At 40.7% G+C, this 15,307-nt stretch overlaps 2 protein-coding genes across 3 annotated transcripts in view; one reads left to right on the top strand and one right to left on the bottom strand.

The window, feature by feature from the left end:
- Window positions 1–15,307, bottom strand: part of ROBO2 (roundabout guidance receptor 2) — a 980,064-nt gene that overhangs the window by 822,520 nt on the left and 142,237 nt on the right. The gene's annotated exons all lie outside the window — the stretch shown is intronic.
- On the top strand, window positions 5,467–5,898 carry LOC117045614 (60S ribosomal protein L31-like). The gene has a single exon (XM_033146837.1). It carries the CDS (start codon window positions 5,492–5,494, stop codon window positions 5,867–5,869), a length of 378 nt encoding a protein of 125 aa, XP_033002728.1. The 5' UTR covers window positions 5,467–5,491; the 3' UTR covers window positions 5,870–5,898.

Below are 15,307 nucleotides of genomic sequence, written 5' to 3' on the forward strand. Positions count from 1 at the left end.
AAAGAAAGTAAAGAGCATGCACACACACACACACACACACACACACACACAATCTGACTTGTTATAGTTATACAGCTACTAAGATTCTGGTCTGTTGGTTTTATGTTTTGATATTGCTTATCCCTATGCTTTTATAAAACAAGTTGTGAGGTGAAAACACAGTCTGCATCCATATATTTAGGGAGAAGTTGCAGCAACCCCCCCCCCCCCACAAAAGATTCCTTCCCCATTTGTGGCCAAATAACTGCTCCTAGTTAATTAAGTAATAATCTTGTTTGAACTTAGCCTACCCCCCAACTCCAAAGCTTTCCAGCGGGAAAAAGTTCAAAGAACGTGAACTTTTCATAAAATATGTTTCCTTCCCAAATGTGTGCATGTAGTGTAGATATTTTCAATTTCATGTTCCTCGGTCACACTTTTGGGATTAAGTAGTTGAAGGTTTGAAAATACAGCTATGTGGTTCTTCATGACACCCTAGAGTGGAACTAGTGGATAGGGTTGGATATAAAATTACACATTTAAAGCAGGTAGTGTGTGTCTCTGTGCATGTAAAATTTAAACCATGTTTAATGGGGGGGAGGTGCTACACACAGAGCAGTTTGCCATACTGCTCTGTGACGTGCCTCCACTCATGTTAAACAGCTTGCCTAGATCACCTGCTTCCCATGCTGCTTGCCGTCACACTGGAGTTGGTGTAGCCACCTATTGGTGGCAACACAAACTGCTGCATGTCAACAGACTTACATTTTTATTTATATAGGAAGATGCATATGTGTGCCAATTCTATTAGAAAAAATTCCTATGGATGTAAATTGGGGAAATAAAAGTGTCATGTCTTTGAATATGCAATGGGATAATAGCATAAAATATCCAAGTTATACATCTAAAATTATGTGGTCAGCTTTTAACCAAATCTTGAAGTGGAACAGAAAGACTTCTTTCTTCCACCAAGGACGTTACTTCTAATATTGCATTACAGCCATCAACTTTTTCAGATCTAGGACATTATCTTCAGCTTACATTTTTCTACCTAGATCAGGGGTGGATAACCCTACCCATTGCCTATATCTGTCCCCCAAAACATTTCTATGTGGTCCTCCAAGACCTCCCAAATAGGTTTTCTGGTATTTCTAGATTTCCAAAATGTTTTCAGTCCTCAAGTTGAGTGCCACTTTTTATCTTTAAATGGGGCCTTTGTGCCTCCCAGGTAGCTCAGGAAACAGAAAGGAGAGGTTCCTGCAATAACAGCAACACTGCAAGGTTTTAGAGCTCAGGAAGCAGGTGGGAAGTCTGCTTCCTGTTTGCAAAGGTCTTCTTGGAGTGTTAGTGCCCAATAAGAAAGTAGAGGCCATTTTAAAAGATAAGAAGAGAGCTTCCCTTCCTTCATTTTCCACCCCAGAAAACCATGTGTGGCTGAATATGTGTGGCTGTGTTTGTCTGAATGTGTCTGCATATGCGTGCGGTATGTGTTGTTGTTGTTGTTGTTGTTGTTGTTGTTGTTGTTGTTGTTGTTGTTGTTGTTGTTGTTGTTAAGCCTTCAATAGAAGGCTCCAGTGTAGGTTATAGCATATAAAAGCACAATGAAAACAATAACCCCATCCATAATCCAAAATCAATAATTCATACAACACATTACAGGGAAGACACCAAAATCAATTCTTCAGTTTTCAAAGGCCAGGGTAAAGAGGGGCATCTTCAGCAACTGATGAAATCTGTAAAGAGATGTCTGTAAAGACAGACACACCTCACTGAGGATGGAATTCTGAGCTGGATGGAGAAACCTCACTCCCAGACTCCTGGTGACATCTCCCAGTGGATTAATAAAGAATCATTTTCTTGTGTTTTTAGCATATAAGTATGTGATCTTAGGGACGCGGGTGGCACTGTGGGTTAAACCACAGAGCCTAGGGCTTGGTGATCAGAAGGTCAGCGGTTCAAATCCCCATGATGGGGTGAGCCCCTGTTGCTCGGTCCCAGCTCCTGCCCACCTAGCAGTTCGAAAGCATGTCAAAGTGCAAGTAGATAAATAGGTACCGCTCCGGTGGGAAGGTAAACGGCGTTTCTGTGCGCTGCTCTGGTTTGCCAGAAGCGGCTTTGTCATGCTGGCTACATGACCCAGAAGCTGTATGCCAGCTCCCTCGGCCAGTAACGCGAGATGAGTGCCGCAACCCCAGAGCTGGACACGACTGGACCTAATGGTCAGGGATCCCTTTACCTTACCTTTATGTGATCTTAAGTTTGTGAATGATCACTTGCAAGTTCCTGGATGCTTGTAGTTTTTCCTCCACTAACATTCTGATCATCAAGCACCCCTCAGTTTTGAATCTACGTTTGGTCCTACAATTCATCACTACATTCTTTAGATAGTTTGTATTTCTTCTAATCACTATGATTTCAGGACAATCACCTTCATTTCACCTGTTGTGGCAATGTGGCCACAATGAATGAAGGAAGGGGAAGGCAACGTTATTTTTTCATGAGGTTGGCCACATCTTGATTTAGGGCTACCTGTGGCCTTGGCCTCAATTAAAATAAATAGTACCTTTAGTTTGAGTAATATGTAATACAAAAAGGATCTAAGTCTTTCCCAAAGTTATATTTTTGGCCCCAATCCAGAATCTACTTATGATGCTAAGTAAAACCAATGAGATTCCTAAGCCAACAAGCCACACATAAATTCCAGACTCAGTATCCAACAGAACAGAATGCAGATAATCCAGCCTCTGGAACAGCATTGTATCTAGACAACATTTCTGCAAACCAGTGTTGGGAAAGTGTAGTTTTTTTCTGCAAGTGGACTAAAGAACAGGCTGCTTCTGTTCCATGTCCATTTCCCACTTATTCCATCTTATTTTCTGTGGAGACTTACAACACAAAATTGCATTGGATTTATATGCATTTTTTACAGTAAAATACATCCATTTGGATGCACATCCCCTAAAATATTAATTTTGTATGCATTCTCCCCAAAACATTTATGTATGCTTTTCTATGCATTAGCCATAAACCCTTGTAAAATATCACTTTTTGAATAATCCAGTAATTGCATTCTGAGCTGCATATATGACCAAGAACTGTGAATTTGGTTGGTTTGCCTTAAACTCTCTTCCATCCCTACAGTGGGTAGGATGATGGTGCATAATTTTATCTCACCTGCCATTTTCCCCTTCCAATTGCTTCCAGTTGCTTTCTTTCTATCCTATACATTGTCAGAGTGCCAACATAGGCTTTACCTTTTCGGCATGAGTATTGAAATAGGCAGGGAGGCAGGGCATGCCAGTATGCTGCCTCATGGCTTATCATTTGAGCAACTGTGGGATCAACCTGTGAAAAAGGCAGGAAAATTGCCACACAAAGCTCCTACAATTTTCTGAGTTAAGGGACCCCCCCCCCCAAAAAAAAAATCAAATAACACAGAAATGGGTGCTAAACTTGTGCTATATTCCATTGCATTCCAATAGTTTTCCAGAAGTGGCTTTTATATCTTGTGAATACTCAAATACAATCCACAAAACAAGTAGGAAAATGACAGGAGAATGGAATAAACTGCAGTGTGAATGCAGCCTCTAACTCAACCTTAACCTCCCATTCAGCCCAACATTCCATTCACTCAACCCATAGAAGCTGCCATTTCTTTACACCATCTAACACCATTTTGAATTTTTAAGGGCCCAAACGTCTATGCTATGAAAGAACAAAACTTTATTTTCTTTCTTAAGTAGTTAAACCTCCCTGTACAGTGCCACCTTGTGGTTGCTGTACTTATATGGAAAATACCACAAGTATGATTACTAGAAGAGCAACAAAACCAAGTAGCAGCAATGAAGAATATTTAAAGATTTTCATTTGAGATTACTCAGGTCATGCCCATTCAGGTACAAACCCCATGGGTAACTGTATGTAAGTTCCACTTTTCTAGTGCATTGAGATTTTATATCCTATATCTCTGATTAAATATTCATATTGCATATAGCATGCAGATAAAACTTATCTGAAAGGAGTATGGGAGAAAAACACTAACACCCCAATTTCTGTATCAGATTGTCTGCCATCAGTATTTTCATTTCAACCTACCAGCTGCTGAATTTCTAGGTGAAAACAAAGGAACTCTTATCTGTACTTAGCAAAAAAAAAAAAAAAAAAGCCTTCAAGTCTGAATAAGTAATAACCATTAATATACAAACTGCAATAAGAATGTCCCATTGATCAATGGGTTTCTCTGAACTTGGGGTCTTTGAGCAGTCTGTTGCTTGGAAGGCTTTGCTTGCTTTGCTGGTGGAATCAACTGTGCTTTTTTTGTCAGCTATCTGATCTAGGGAAACATTATTTAGCAATAAACCTAACAACCCCATCTTACGTTGCCATTGTAAAAGATTTCACCTGCTTATGGGATTAATACATGCACATGAGATTATTGTTAATTAACACTAACACTTGTAAAGTAACTGGAAACCTTGGAAGGAAAAAAAAGTATTGAATGCTACAAGTAGATGTTATTACAAATTTGCACTCTACCTTTTTGATCTTCATTTTACTTTCATATTTTTTTGCATTGAGGGAGCATGTTTCCTGGGCAGCACTTTCCTTTTTAATGGGGAGATCAAAGGCTCACCACTCTTTTTGAATGATGCACCCACAAAATATCTTTTTAAGAAGCTTCCATACTGTGGCAATGATTTCAAGAAGTACAATTAATTCAAGGGGGGAAATGGACCAAATAAACCAAAAGCAAAAAGCAAGGAAGTCAGGTAAATAATTCGGGGTGTTTCTCCTGTCCTGTGAGTTTAGTTGTTCCAAGTTACACAGTAAGCATGCTGTATGTGTATTACATGCTCTTCTGTAGAGTTTTTGTAACCCTCAGGAATGGATTTCGCTCATATAACTCTTAATACAAACATGGGGGTCCTGCTTATAAAGTAGGGTCAAAATCCAAAGATGTCTACTCACTTGCAGAATCTGCTTATGTAATGGGACTTCTGCTTTCTCCTCTGAACCCTACAGACAGACACACACTACCAAAAACTGGTCCAGGAGGAGCCCCAGTTCTCCAGAAAAGGTTTTGGTGGATCCAGGTGGGCTGCAGGTTAGGAGGAGAGGAAGGAGATGCCCCACTGCATGAGCAGGTGCTTCCTTGCACTGTGTTGAATCTCACTCTAGGTCTTTGGCTACCCCTTTAAAGTAAAACAGATAGTAAAAAGCAAAATGGATATGATTTATCCTGTGTACTTGAAATTCAGCAAGATCCAGCAGTTAGGATGTCCAGGTTATCAATCAGGTTTAGGACATATAGTGCTTGAGAGGTAATCTGTGAACTAAATTGTGTAGTCTTCAATTCCACTTTAAACAGACAGTAAATTATTGTGACTAGGAACCAAAGGTGAGGTGCACATTGTAGCATCTAAATGCTTATTTACAATTCACTAGCCAATAGTTAATTTAATATGGTTCTTCATAAAGCTAGATCTCGCTTTCTGGTCTGGTCCTGAGCAGGATGGCTCCTGCAAAGAAAAGTGGTGAAAAGAAGAAAGGACGATCAGCCATCAATGAGGTGGTTACTCAGAAATATACTATAAACATTCACAAACGGATCCATGGTGTGGGCTTCAAGAAGCAGGCTCCTCGTGCTCTCAAGGAGATCTGTAAATTTGCAATGAAGGAGATGGGGACTCCTGATGTATGCATTGACACCCACTTGAACAAGGCTGTCTGGGCAAAAGGAGTAAAGAATGTTCCTTACCGTATCCATGTGTGTTTATCCAGAAAACGCAATGAAGATGAGGATTCACCTAATAAATTGTACACACTGGTCACATATGTGCCAGTTACCACTTTCAAAAGCCTACAGACTGTTAATGTGGATGAAAGCTAATCTTTCATTACAATAAAAATGTTATGACATTAAATAAATAAATAAATAACTATTTCTAGTTAGATTCAATGTTCGTCCAATTATATAATACTTGCAGACAAGGAGTCCTCATAGTCCAAAAGGACTCCCAAACATGCTCAGTCATGCACACACGCCCAGCACTGAACCCAGAAGTGACAGAAGACACCACAAAGCATGCCACTAAAAGGATGTGTGTGGTGGTCAGAAACGGAATTTCCACACAAAATGGTCATTGACTGTTATCCAAAAGTGGTGTGCTTGTTCTACAGGCAAAAAGCTTTACATCAGCAGAACGTTTTTGCACAAGAGGATGGATAAGCTGGTCGCTGGTAACTTTGTTGCACCATAGATTGCACACTCAGTTTTGCAGCAAGTTTCCATTAGCACAGCTAGTGCAATGGGTTCATTTCTCTGTTGCACATGAAAACCTATTGGTTCACTAGCTCAAGAATCCTTGGACAAAGAATGTTGGACACAGCCCCATATGTGTATTCTGATCCCCATTTCCATTTCCATTGACAGTACCTGCATGAAGTTGGGGAAGGCTGGCCTGTTGCTTTGGGACATATATGTCCCCAACCTCATTCTCTCTACAGGTTTCAGAATGCGGTTTCCATCATCCCTAACCACTGGCCACAATGGCTGGAGCTGATGCAAGGTGTTGGCCAACAACCTTCGTAGGGTAAGAAATTTGGGGATACTGAAACGGATTTCATGATCCCCTTCCCCTGATTCAGCTACAAAAGCAGCCTTATAAGCAGCTTTGGGCTGGCAGTTTGTTTGCCTGTTTGGGTTTTTTCGCTTCATGTCTTCTTTTCTGCCCTTGCATATTGCATAACCTTTCTTCAGTCTGGAAGGATGCTGTAAGTTATAAAACTCTCTTCTAAAATTCAATGACCCACAAAGGCCTACAATTACTTTCTCTTACAGACTTTTGCACATTCTGTTCTCCTGTCCTTCTTCCAGGCATATAACAGATTACATAAAGGGGTCATTTCCCAGCATTTACCTCCTGTATTTTCTTAAGCTCAGTTTCCTGAAAGCAATATGCCATCTCTGGGTTAGATATAGCTAGCTATCACACTTATCAAATGGACCCTTATCATTATATTATCTGAGATTTTCTATACTTATTGCATTAGTATATTACTACTGATGCATGGTATGACACTAATTTTTTAGTTAAAAGATCAGGAATTCTAAGCAATGAAAAATATATTAGAGAAGGTGAATTCCTTATCAATTATTAGATCATTTATTTCCCTCTGACCGCCATTTACTATCTAATCCTGTTGTCAGTAAAGCATGCACTAATTGTTAGACTTGTTCAGCAGGATCCCTGATCAGGGCCTTGCATAGAAATGAATTCTCTCTACCACAAAAATGTGTTTCAAAACTTTACTGCAGAACATTCTTAAATACTAGTTACAATAAGATAAACACAAAATAACAAAGTAACTGATTGAAAACAAGCAATGAGGTTCAGTCCAATTACTGAACTTCCCTCTCTCTGTTCTCAGAGGGAGATCCTAAGCTTGTGCATCATTGGGGATCTACTCTGCAACTGCTGCTGCTGCTGCTGCTGCTAGCCATCTCCAACAAGCACACACTGGCTTTTCAAGTTTAAGTTTCCTGAAGCTCATGTTTCCGGCCAATGAGTCATTCATCAAGCAGTTTAGCTCACTGAAATGGAAAAAATACTAACTTTCACTGATGCTTTTGCTAGAGTGGATCTTCTTGGCTAAGGTAAACTTCCCTTTACAACATTTCAGATACAATGCATTCAAATACAGCATTTTATGTACATTTAAAATTATAACTTTAACAGTAACATGCCTTAACCTTTAAAGAGATCCAGAACCCCATAATCCTGGCTGAAGCCAAACAGAATTTTAGTTTGACTGTTCTGGTGTGGATTGGCCTTGGATTATAACATACGTGAACTGAGAAAGGATAATCATACTTGTTAATGTAAATTTATATCTGTCAGGGGCTCCATTATCTAACAGGTTCTTGGTCATGATGAAGTCAATGTTTGAATTCAGAGAGTTCCGGGGGGGGGGGATTCACCAAGGAAAATGCTTCTCCATAATTCAAGTTGTGTCTAGGGCCTTCCAAATTTGGGCTTGTGCTCATATTGTCTTGTATTGACTTATAGTGGAATTTCACCCACTACCACCAGTATCTAGTCCTTTCTTCCCTGTTACTTCATTCTCTTTTTCCAAACTAAACTGGCAATTATGGCAGAAAGGCCTTAGACCTCTGTCTCTCTTTTTAAGGCTTCTGCCTCCTACTCCCTCTTGCACCTAGGGTTCTGCCACAACAGTGTTCCAGGAGGAAGTAATCCTGGGAAATGCAGTTTTCTACCAAAAAGCAAAGACATCACCTTGCCGACAAAAGTCCGTATAGTTAAAGCTATGGTTTTCCCAGTAGTAATGTACGGAAGTGAGAGCTGGACCATAAAGAAGGCTGATCGCCGTAGAATTGATGCTTTTGAATTATGGTGCTGGAGGAGACTCTTGAGAGTCCCGTGGACTGCAAGAAGATCAAACCTATCCATTCTCAAAGAAATCAGCCCTGAGTACTCACTAGAAGGACAGATCCTGAAGTTGAGGCTCCAGTACTTTGGCCACCTCATGAGAAGAGAAGAATCCCTAGAAAAGACCCTGATGTTGGGAAAGATGGAGGGCACAAGGAGAAGGGGACGACAGAGGATGAGATGGTTGGACAGTGTTCTTGAAGCTACTAACATGAGTTTGGCCAAACTGCGAGAGGCAGTGAAGGATAGGCGTGCCTGGCGTACTCTGGTCCATGGGGTCACGAAGAGTCGGACACGACTGAACGACTGAACAACAACAACAACAACCAATGCTGAGTCCCTAATATCTGGTGGGGTGGACCACTTTTTTTGCAATCTCAAATTATTTATCCTAAAATGGGTACATCAAGTCTTCTGACTAACTCTTTCTTAATTGCCAAATTATTTGGTGGAAGAGGTGGTGGTATCAAGTTCCAAACCCTAATATTACTCTAAAGCTTCTCATCTATTTTTAAGGTCATGAAATGACAGGTGCAACCTCTAAATGATTTTTGGCCAATCCATGGCTCATTTTGCATTTCAAGCATCCTCAAGGGCCAAGTACTGCTCCATCACAGTGATTGACAGTGAAGCGAATACAACTTTGACAGTCATAATTACATTCCTGTCTCCAAGGACTGCCAGCAATTTGACTCATTTATGGTAACTTTTGAAAATATTTTCTATACTACAGCATATAATTGTTAGGCTACTTGTACTGTCAGGTAGGGCAAATTAATAATATAAAGTTGGGGATTATAAATGCTTAGGACACCACCACCCCTGGTTTCCTTTTCTGATATATGATGAGGGAATGTAAAAGATACAATAGAAGCTGGTCCATCAGGGGAAACGGGATTCTTTGTCTTCTTCCTCCTCTCCCTTGCTGGGTGATGCTACTGATGATGTGAGGATCAGGGGGGTTGACCAGTAGCCAGAGGTGCTGTGCATGGGCACATTTGGTGCTGCTGGTGGTTTCTTTGTGGGGGACATGGTGGTTGGAAGCTGCCGCTGTTGTGTCTTGAGCTCATCAAACATGTCATATGGCCTCAGAGTGTCTGTAATCCCATGGATTATTCTGAGGCTGCATTCCATGGAGGGGTCAACCTCTACAATCAGACCATTTGCATGATTTATGATGTGTAAGAGTTGAGAAAATTTCTGCAGGTTCCAGCTTGCTGGCTCATGTGCCATCTTCATCCTCTTCCTCACATTCTGAACTTGATCTGACCAGTTCTTTCAGTTCTTTAATACCTATTGGCCCTCAATTAGCTATTCCACTTCTTGGATGAGGTCAACAAAGCCATCACAACCCACTTACCTGATCATCTTCACAGTGTCCTCTACTTCAGTGGCAATGCTTGGAAATCCCTTGAAAACATGCACACATCCCTTCTACAAGTTATACCAGCGTGCATTCACTGTTTCAGGATTGATTGCATCCACTGCCAGTTTGATGTAGATGATGCAATGAGTAATGTTGAAGGAATTGCAGAATGCCGTGAGGTCAAGATCTGGACCAGATCATACAGAAGAAAGTAAGTGTCATGTAAGCAGTATTGAAGCACTGAATAACACCTTTATCCAGAGGCTGGATAAGGGAAGCTGTATTGGGGAGGGGAGGAAGACAATCTCTACCTACCCGTGTGCAAAGTGGAATCCCTAAGGATGCCCCGGAGCAGTGTCTGCAAGCAGCATCACTTTAAATTTTCCTTTTAGGGCATGGGAGTTGGAGATCTGTACAACAAGCCTGTGTTTATTAAGTGTACGACCACATTGCCACAGAGCAGTAGAGTCACTTGATCTTTGGCAGCTTTGAAGTGGGGAGCATGCTTTTCAGCTTTGGCAATATTAGGTCTTCTCAGCTATTTTATACCAGAAAACCCCCATCTTTTCTGCACTGAAGACTTGCTCTAGAAGATACGCCTTGTTGTCCAGCAGCCACTTCAGTTGGGCAGGGTACATTTTTGTAGCCTCTTTGTCTATAGATGCAACCTCCCCTGTAATTCAGTCATTTTGAGCTGGCTTTAAATTCTTTGGCAGACTGGTCCCCATCTGTGATGCAAAATTTCAAGTGGTCACAGAGGTTCAGAGCCTTTCTGTCAGAAGATGCTGCCATCCACATAAACTTCCAGCCACAAGTTACCTTATTCGTCTTCACCAAAGCCTTCTTCCACACTTGGCTGGTCAACTTTGTAGTCAGTGGTGTGCTTGCTGCCACAGTCCCATGGATCACCTTCTCACACACCTTGATGGCATGGATGCTGGACTCGTTCCAGCCACCCTCCGCTTCTTTGTTTTCTCAGCAGCTGTAGATGCCTTGCATTTTGGGGCCATTCTGCAGTCTGAAGCTCTGCCAACCACCACCTGTTCCACACTCCAAACCCCTGTGATGTTTTTCTAGCTTCCTTTGATCACTCTCTCCAACCACCTCTTCCACACTCCAGCCTCTACAGATGTCTCTCCAAACCCCTCTGCAAGTCTCTCTGGCCTCCTCTGTTCACTGTCTCCAACCACCTTACCCACACCCAAACACTCTCATGAAGGCTGCTGGGATTGCTGGCCATTTTATCATGCTCTCCTGCCACGCCCTTGCCCCCATGTTTACAAGTTACCTGTACACACACACACACACACAATGAATTTGTTATATTTCCAATGAATTTGCTCACTAGTAACAAAAGAATATCTAAGGGCAATTGGTCATTATGTTTGGAATGAGTATGTGAAATGTTTTAAAGATGTTTTTCATTGCCTCATCACATGTTGTTTGCTGCCCTGGGATCTTTTGGGAGGAAGGGTGGAATATAAATATATTAAATGTAAAGATAAATAATTTTTTTGTTCATCTGTTGCTCTTCTGTAACAGAACTATACTCAACTGGTTTTTTATTATTATAAAAAGGTAAGTATTTCTTTAAAACAATGGAACTTTGAGTTTGAGTGGCTTTCAAGCATTTCAGGTTTCAGCACTGGCAGTGACAACTCAATTTCAAAAATAGGCCTGCATTGCTTGTGACCTGCAACACCCTCAAGCCAAATGCAACCCTCCAGCATCATATTGTGACATTCCAAGCGCTGGACAACTGTGTGCTGTCACAGACAGGCAGCAAATAAAACAGGTTGATCTCCTTGACAGCCACCATACATGCATTGTAAACTGAATTTGGCTGTCCAAATCGGAAATCTTATATGCCTGCAACTTTATTCTGTTTATGGCACAATGTTTCAAGAAAGTGCAACAAATGAAATTTATATGGCTTGTCAAAGGCTGACGATGGAACTTTAGTTATTCTGAGAATTCTCTGTGTAGTAATTGAGCTGGTTTTGAATCAGTGTCACACCACCCTCCTTCAATTCCCCCCTACTGCTATAACTATAATCTCTTCAGTGTGGGTTATTTCTTTCATTACATCTGGGAAATGCAAAGCATAATTCAGGTTCGAAACAGCAAATCTAGTTCATATGTTATTTGGAAGTGCATAAGCTACTGTGCTGTTTTAAATACACACACTTAAATCCAAATTCTTTCATGGAAGAAAACATCACTGGAATACAGTCTGAGTCTGTCTGAGTTTGCTGGGATCTCCAAAGTTCCAAGGCAAACCTGAAGAATCAGAATCAGCTTGATTCAGTTGTGATGTAGGTAAGGCCCACTTTGCTCTGAATCTTTCCAAATCTGCCCAGTTTGGCTTGCGACACAAAGATTTGCCTCAGCCAAATGCACACCCCTGCTAAATAGCTCAGAGACCAGGGTACCTTCAATATAAGCTTTTGTTGTCATTAGATTTGATTGGCTGGTAGTTCTGTTTGTTATTTTTTGAATTGGATATTAATTCCTATTTTATATGTGTAATTATTTGTAACTATTTTCATGAATTGTTTTCATTCATGTTATTGAAATACAGAATTTTGACTTAACTGATACGTCTGTGTTGAGCGGAGTTAGTTAGCATCCATCTGTCTTGAGAGACAATGGAAGAGTGTGCCTTTGGGGGTGAAGTCAAACTGCTGGAGAGTTATAGTGCCTGTTGTGGCTATAGAGACCAATATTGGAGAGACATATTTGTTTCAGCTAAAAGCTCTATCATAGAATCATAGAGTTGGAAGGGACCAACCCCATGCAATGCAGGAATATGCAGTAGTCCCATACAGGGATCAAACCTGCAGCCTTGGCATTATCAGCACCATGCTCTAAACAACTGAACTATCAAGACTAATGCAGGAGTAGCATGAGTGGAGTAACCTTATTATAAACAGTATTACAGATGAAATTCCAAACTTGCCTTTCACAGCCACTATTTAAATTCTAATATTTTAAAACACATTCTGTACAAGTCAACGTATAAAACACACTAGCGATGTGAAGTGAGTGGATTATTAATATATTGAAGAAAAGAGAAAACAGAACACTATCAGAAGCCCAGAAAAGGCTGCTGAGATTGTTTGCGGGATGTGTGTGTCATCAGTTGCTAGTAGAAGCAGAAGTGGCCAGGTAATATCTTAATGGGCATGGGGTTCCCAAAAAGGTACTGTCCCGTTCAAAATGTCATCTTAAGTGAATGAAAGTACAAAGGCCTGGCCTGATGCCTTCTGATTTTGAAGGGCATGATAGCAAGAACAAGAAATGAAGTCCCTAAGCTACACAAAGAACAGTCCATTTAGGGCTTTCAATGGTAATAACCAACATCTTTAATTGACCTTGGAAAAAATCAGAAGCAAGTACAGATAAAGCAAAATTGGTAACTGGAGCATCTTATAGAGCGCAGTGCAGTACTCCAGTGAATAAGTTACCAAGCATGTTTAACAGTGATAAGATCAAGTGGGCAACAGCATCAACCATCTAGTTTCATTCTAGTTAAGGTGTCTTTTTAAAGGCTTCTAGGAATTTGCAACAACAACAAAAAGAAACATAAAGTCATTCTAACCATGAGACATATGATCCATTCAATGATATGTGATATGGTATGTGGGGATTCACCACAATTTAAGAAGAATGTTGACAAGCTTGAATGTGTGCAGAGGAGGGTAATAAAGGTGATCAAGGGTCTGGAAACCAAGCCTTATGAGAAATAGTTGAATGAGTTGGGTATGTTTAGTCTGAGAAAGAGAAGACTGAGAGGAGATATGGTAGCCATCTTTAAATATCTAAAGGGCTGTCACGTGGAAGATGGAGCAAGCTTGTTTTCTCCTGCTCCGGAGGGTATGGCTCGAACCAAAGGTTTCAATTTACAAGAAAGGAGATTCCAACTGAACATCAGGAAGAACTTTCTAAGTTCTGAGTAAAAGGTGATTGACAGTGCAATAGAGTCCATTGGAGGGTGCTGCACTTTATTTCATTGGAGTTTTTAAATCAGAGATTGGATTGTCATCTGTTATGAATGCTTTATTTGAGATTCCTGCATTTCAGGGGGTGAACTAGATGACCCTTGGGATCCCTTCCAGCTCTACAATTCTATGATTCTATGAATTTCCATAATCTCCGACCATTGCCCATGTGGCTGGAGTTCAACAACATACAAAGTGCACTGTTTCTCTCACCCCTGGTTCATAGAATCCAGCACTCTATATACACACTCTTTTTTATTATAAATATCTAGTCTCCTTGAAGCAGAAAGCCAAAGTTTTCATATGGAAGTAATATCCATTGCAAATATTCTACAGATTTATACTAAACAAATATAATAAAACACATCCCTGCTACAGTGGAATTTATGTTTTCAGTGGGATTTTAAAGTTATTGAATAACTCTGAACATGCTGATTGAGCTAATATTCAGATATTCAAAAGAGTTCTTTATTTTTCTTGATGGTTTTTTTCTTCAGTGCACTGGAATTCTGTACCAAAGGTACCACTTAGTGTGACACCCATTACTACTTGTCAGTTTTCAACATATCAACTGGCATTATTGAAGAAATCATTGCTTTGATACGATTTGCTCCAGGCAGTGGGCCAGAGCCAAAAAGCATCACATATAGGTTAAATGTATTTTGATCTGCCTTGTACATTAACAGAGAAGGCTATTGTAGCTTGAGAACTGAGCATCTGCTGCTGAGGAGTGGGTTGGCATCACACAACTGAAGTGTTTGCAGCATCAACTACAGAACAGGCAAAGGAATCTATCTAAGCACAAGTACTGATAATTACCAGAAATACCATCCAAGAATGGCCAAGTTCTCATTGAGGTGGTAAATTCGAGACTGAGCTGTACTACTTGAGACTGAAGGTGGTTGTAGTCTACATATAAACAAATGCTGCCCAGTGCAAAAAGAATTCATGAAAATAGAAAAGTAGCATGTTATGGAGCAGACTCTCTAATGGACTTTCTATGCTAAGTGGGGGGTTTTTCATGCATAATTTTATAGTCTTCTATAACATCACCTCTTACTCATTTTTTCTTGCTAAACTAAAAAGCCCCAAACATCAGACAGATGATGAATTGCTGTGCTTCAGGTCAAAAGGTCTGCTCCTTTAAAAATCCGTATTCTCCAGCTATGGGGTGGAGGGTTGCTTAGTTAGTTGAAGGAACTATATAAGGGGGTGGAGCCTTCAAGGAGCAGTCACAGTCTAAGGGACTACAACTCCCATTATCCTTTGTCATTGGTCAGGTTGGCTGGAGCTGGAGTCCAAGAATGTATGGAGGGCCACAGATTGTCCACCCCTGGTTCAAGTGTTCAGTCAGCACTTGGCCTTGGTTAAACCAAGCCATTTCTTCCTTGGGACCTGTCAAGTTCTAAAGGACCTGCCTCTGGCCACTCTTGTTCTCCAGATCTGGTTCATGACCTGTTAAGTGGCTGCATACACTGTGACCACTGGCCTCTTCCTCTTACTACCAGCTC

This window comes from Lacerta agilis, chromosome 4, assembly GCF_009819535.1.
Source record: "Lacerta agilis isolate rLacAgi1 chromosome 4, rLacAgi1.pri, whole genome shotgun sequence".
NCBI lineage: Eukaryota > Metazoa > Chordata > Lepidosauria > Squamata > Lacertidae > Lacerta > Lacerta agilis.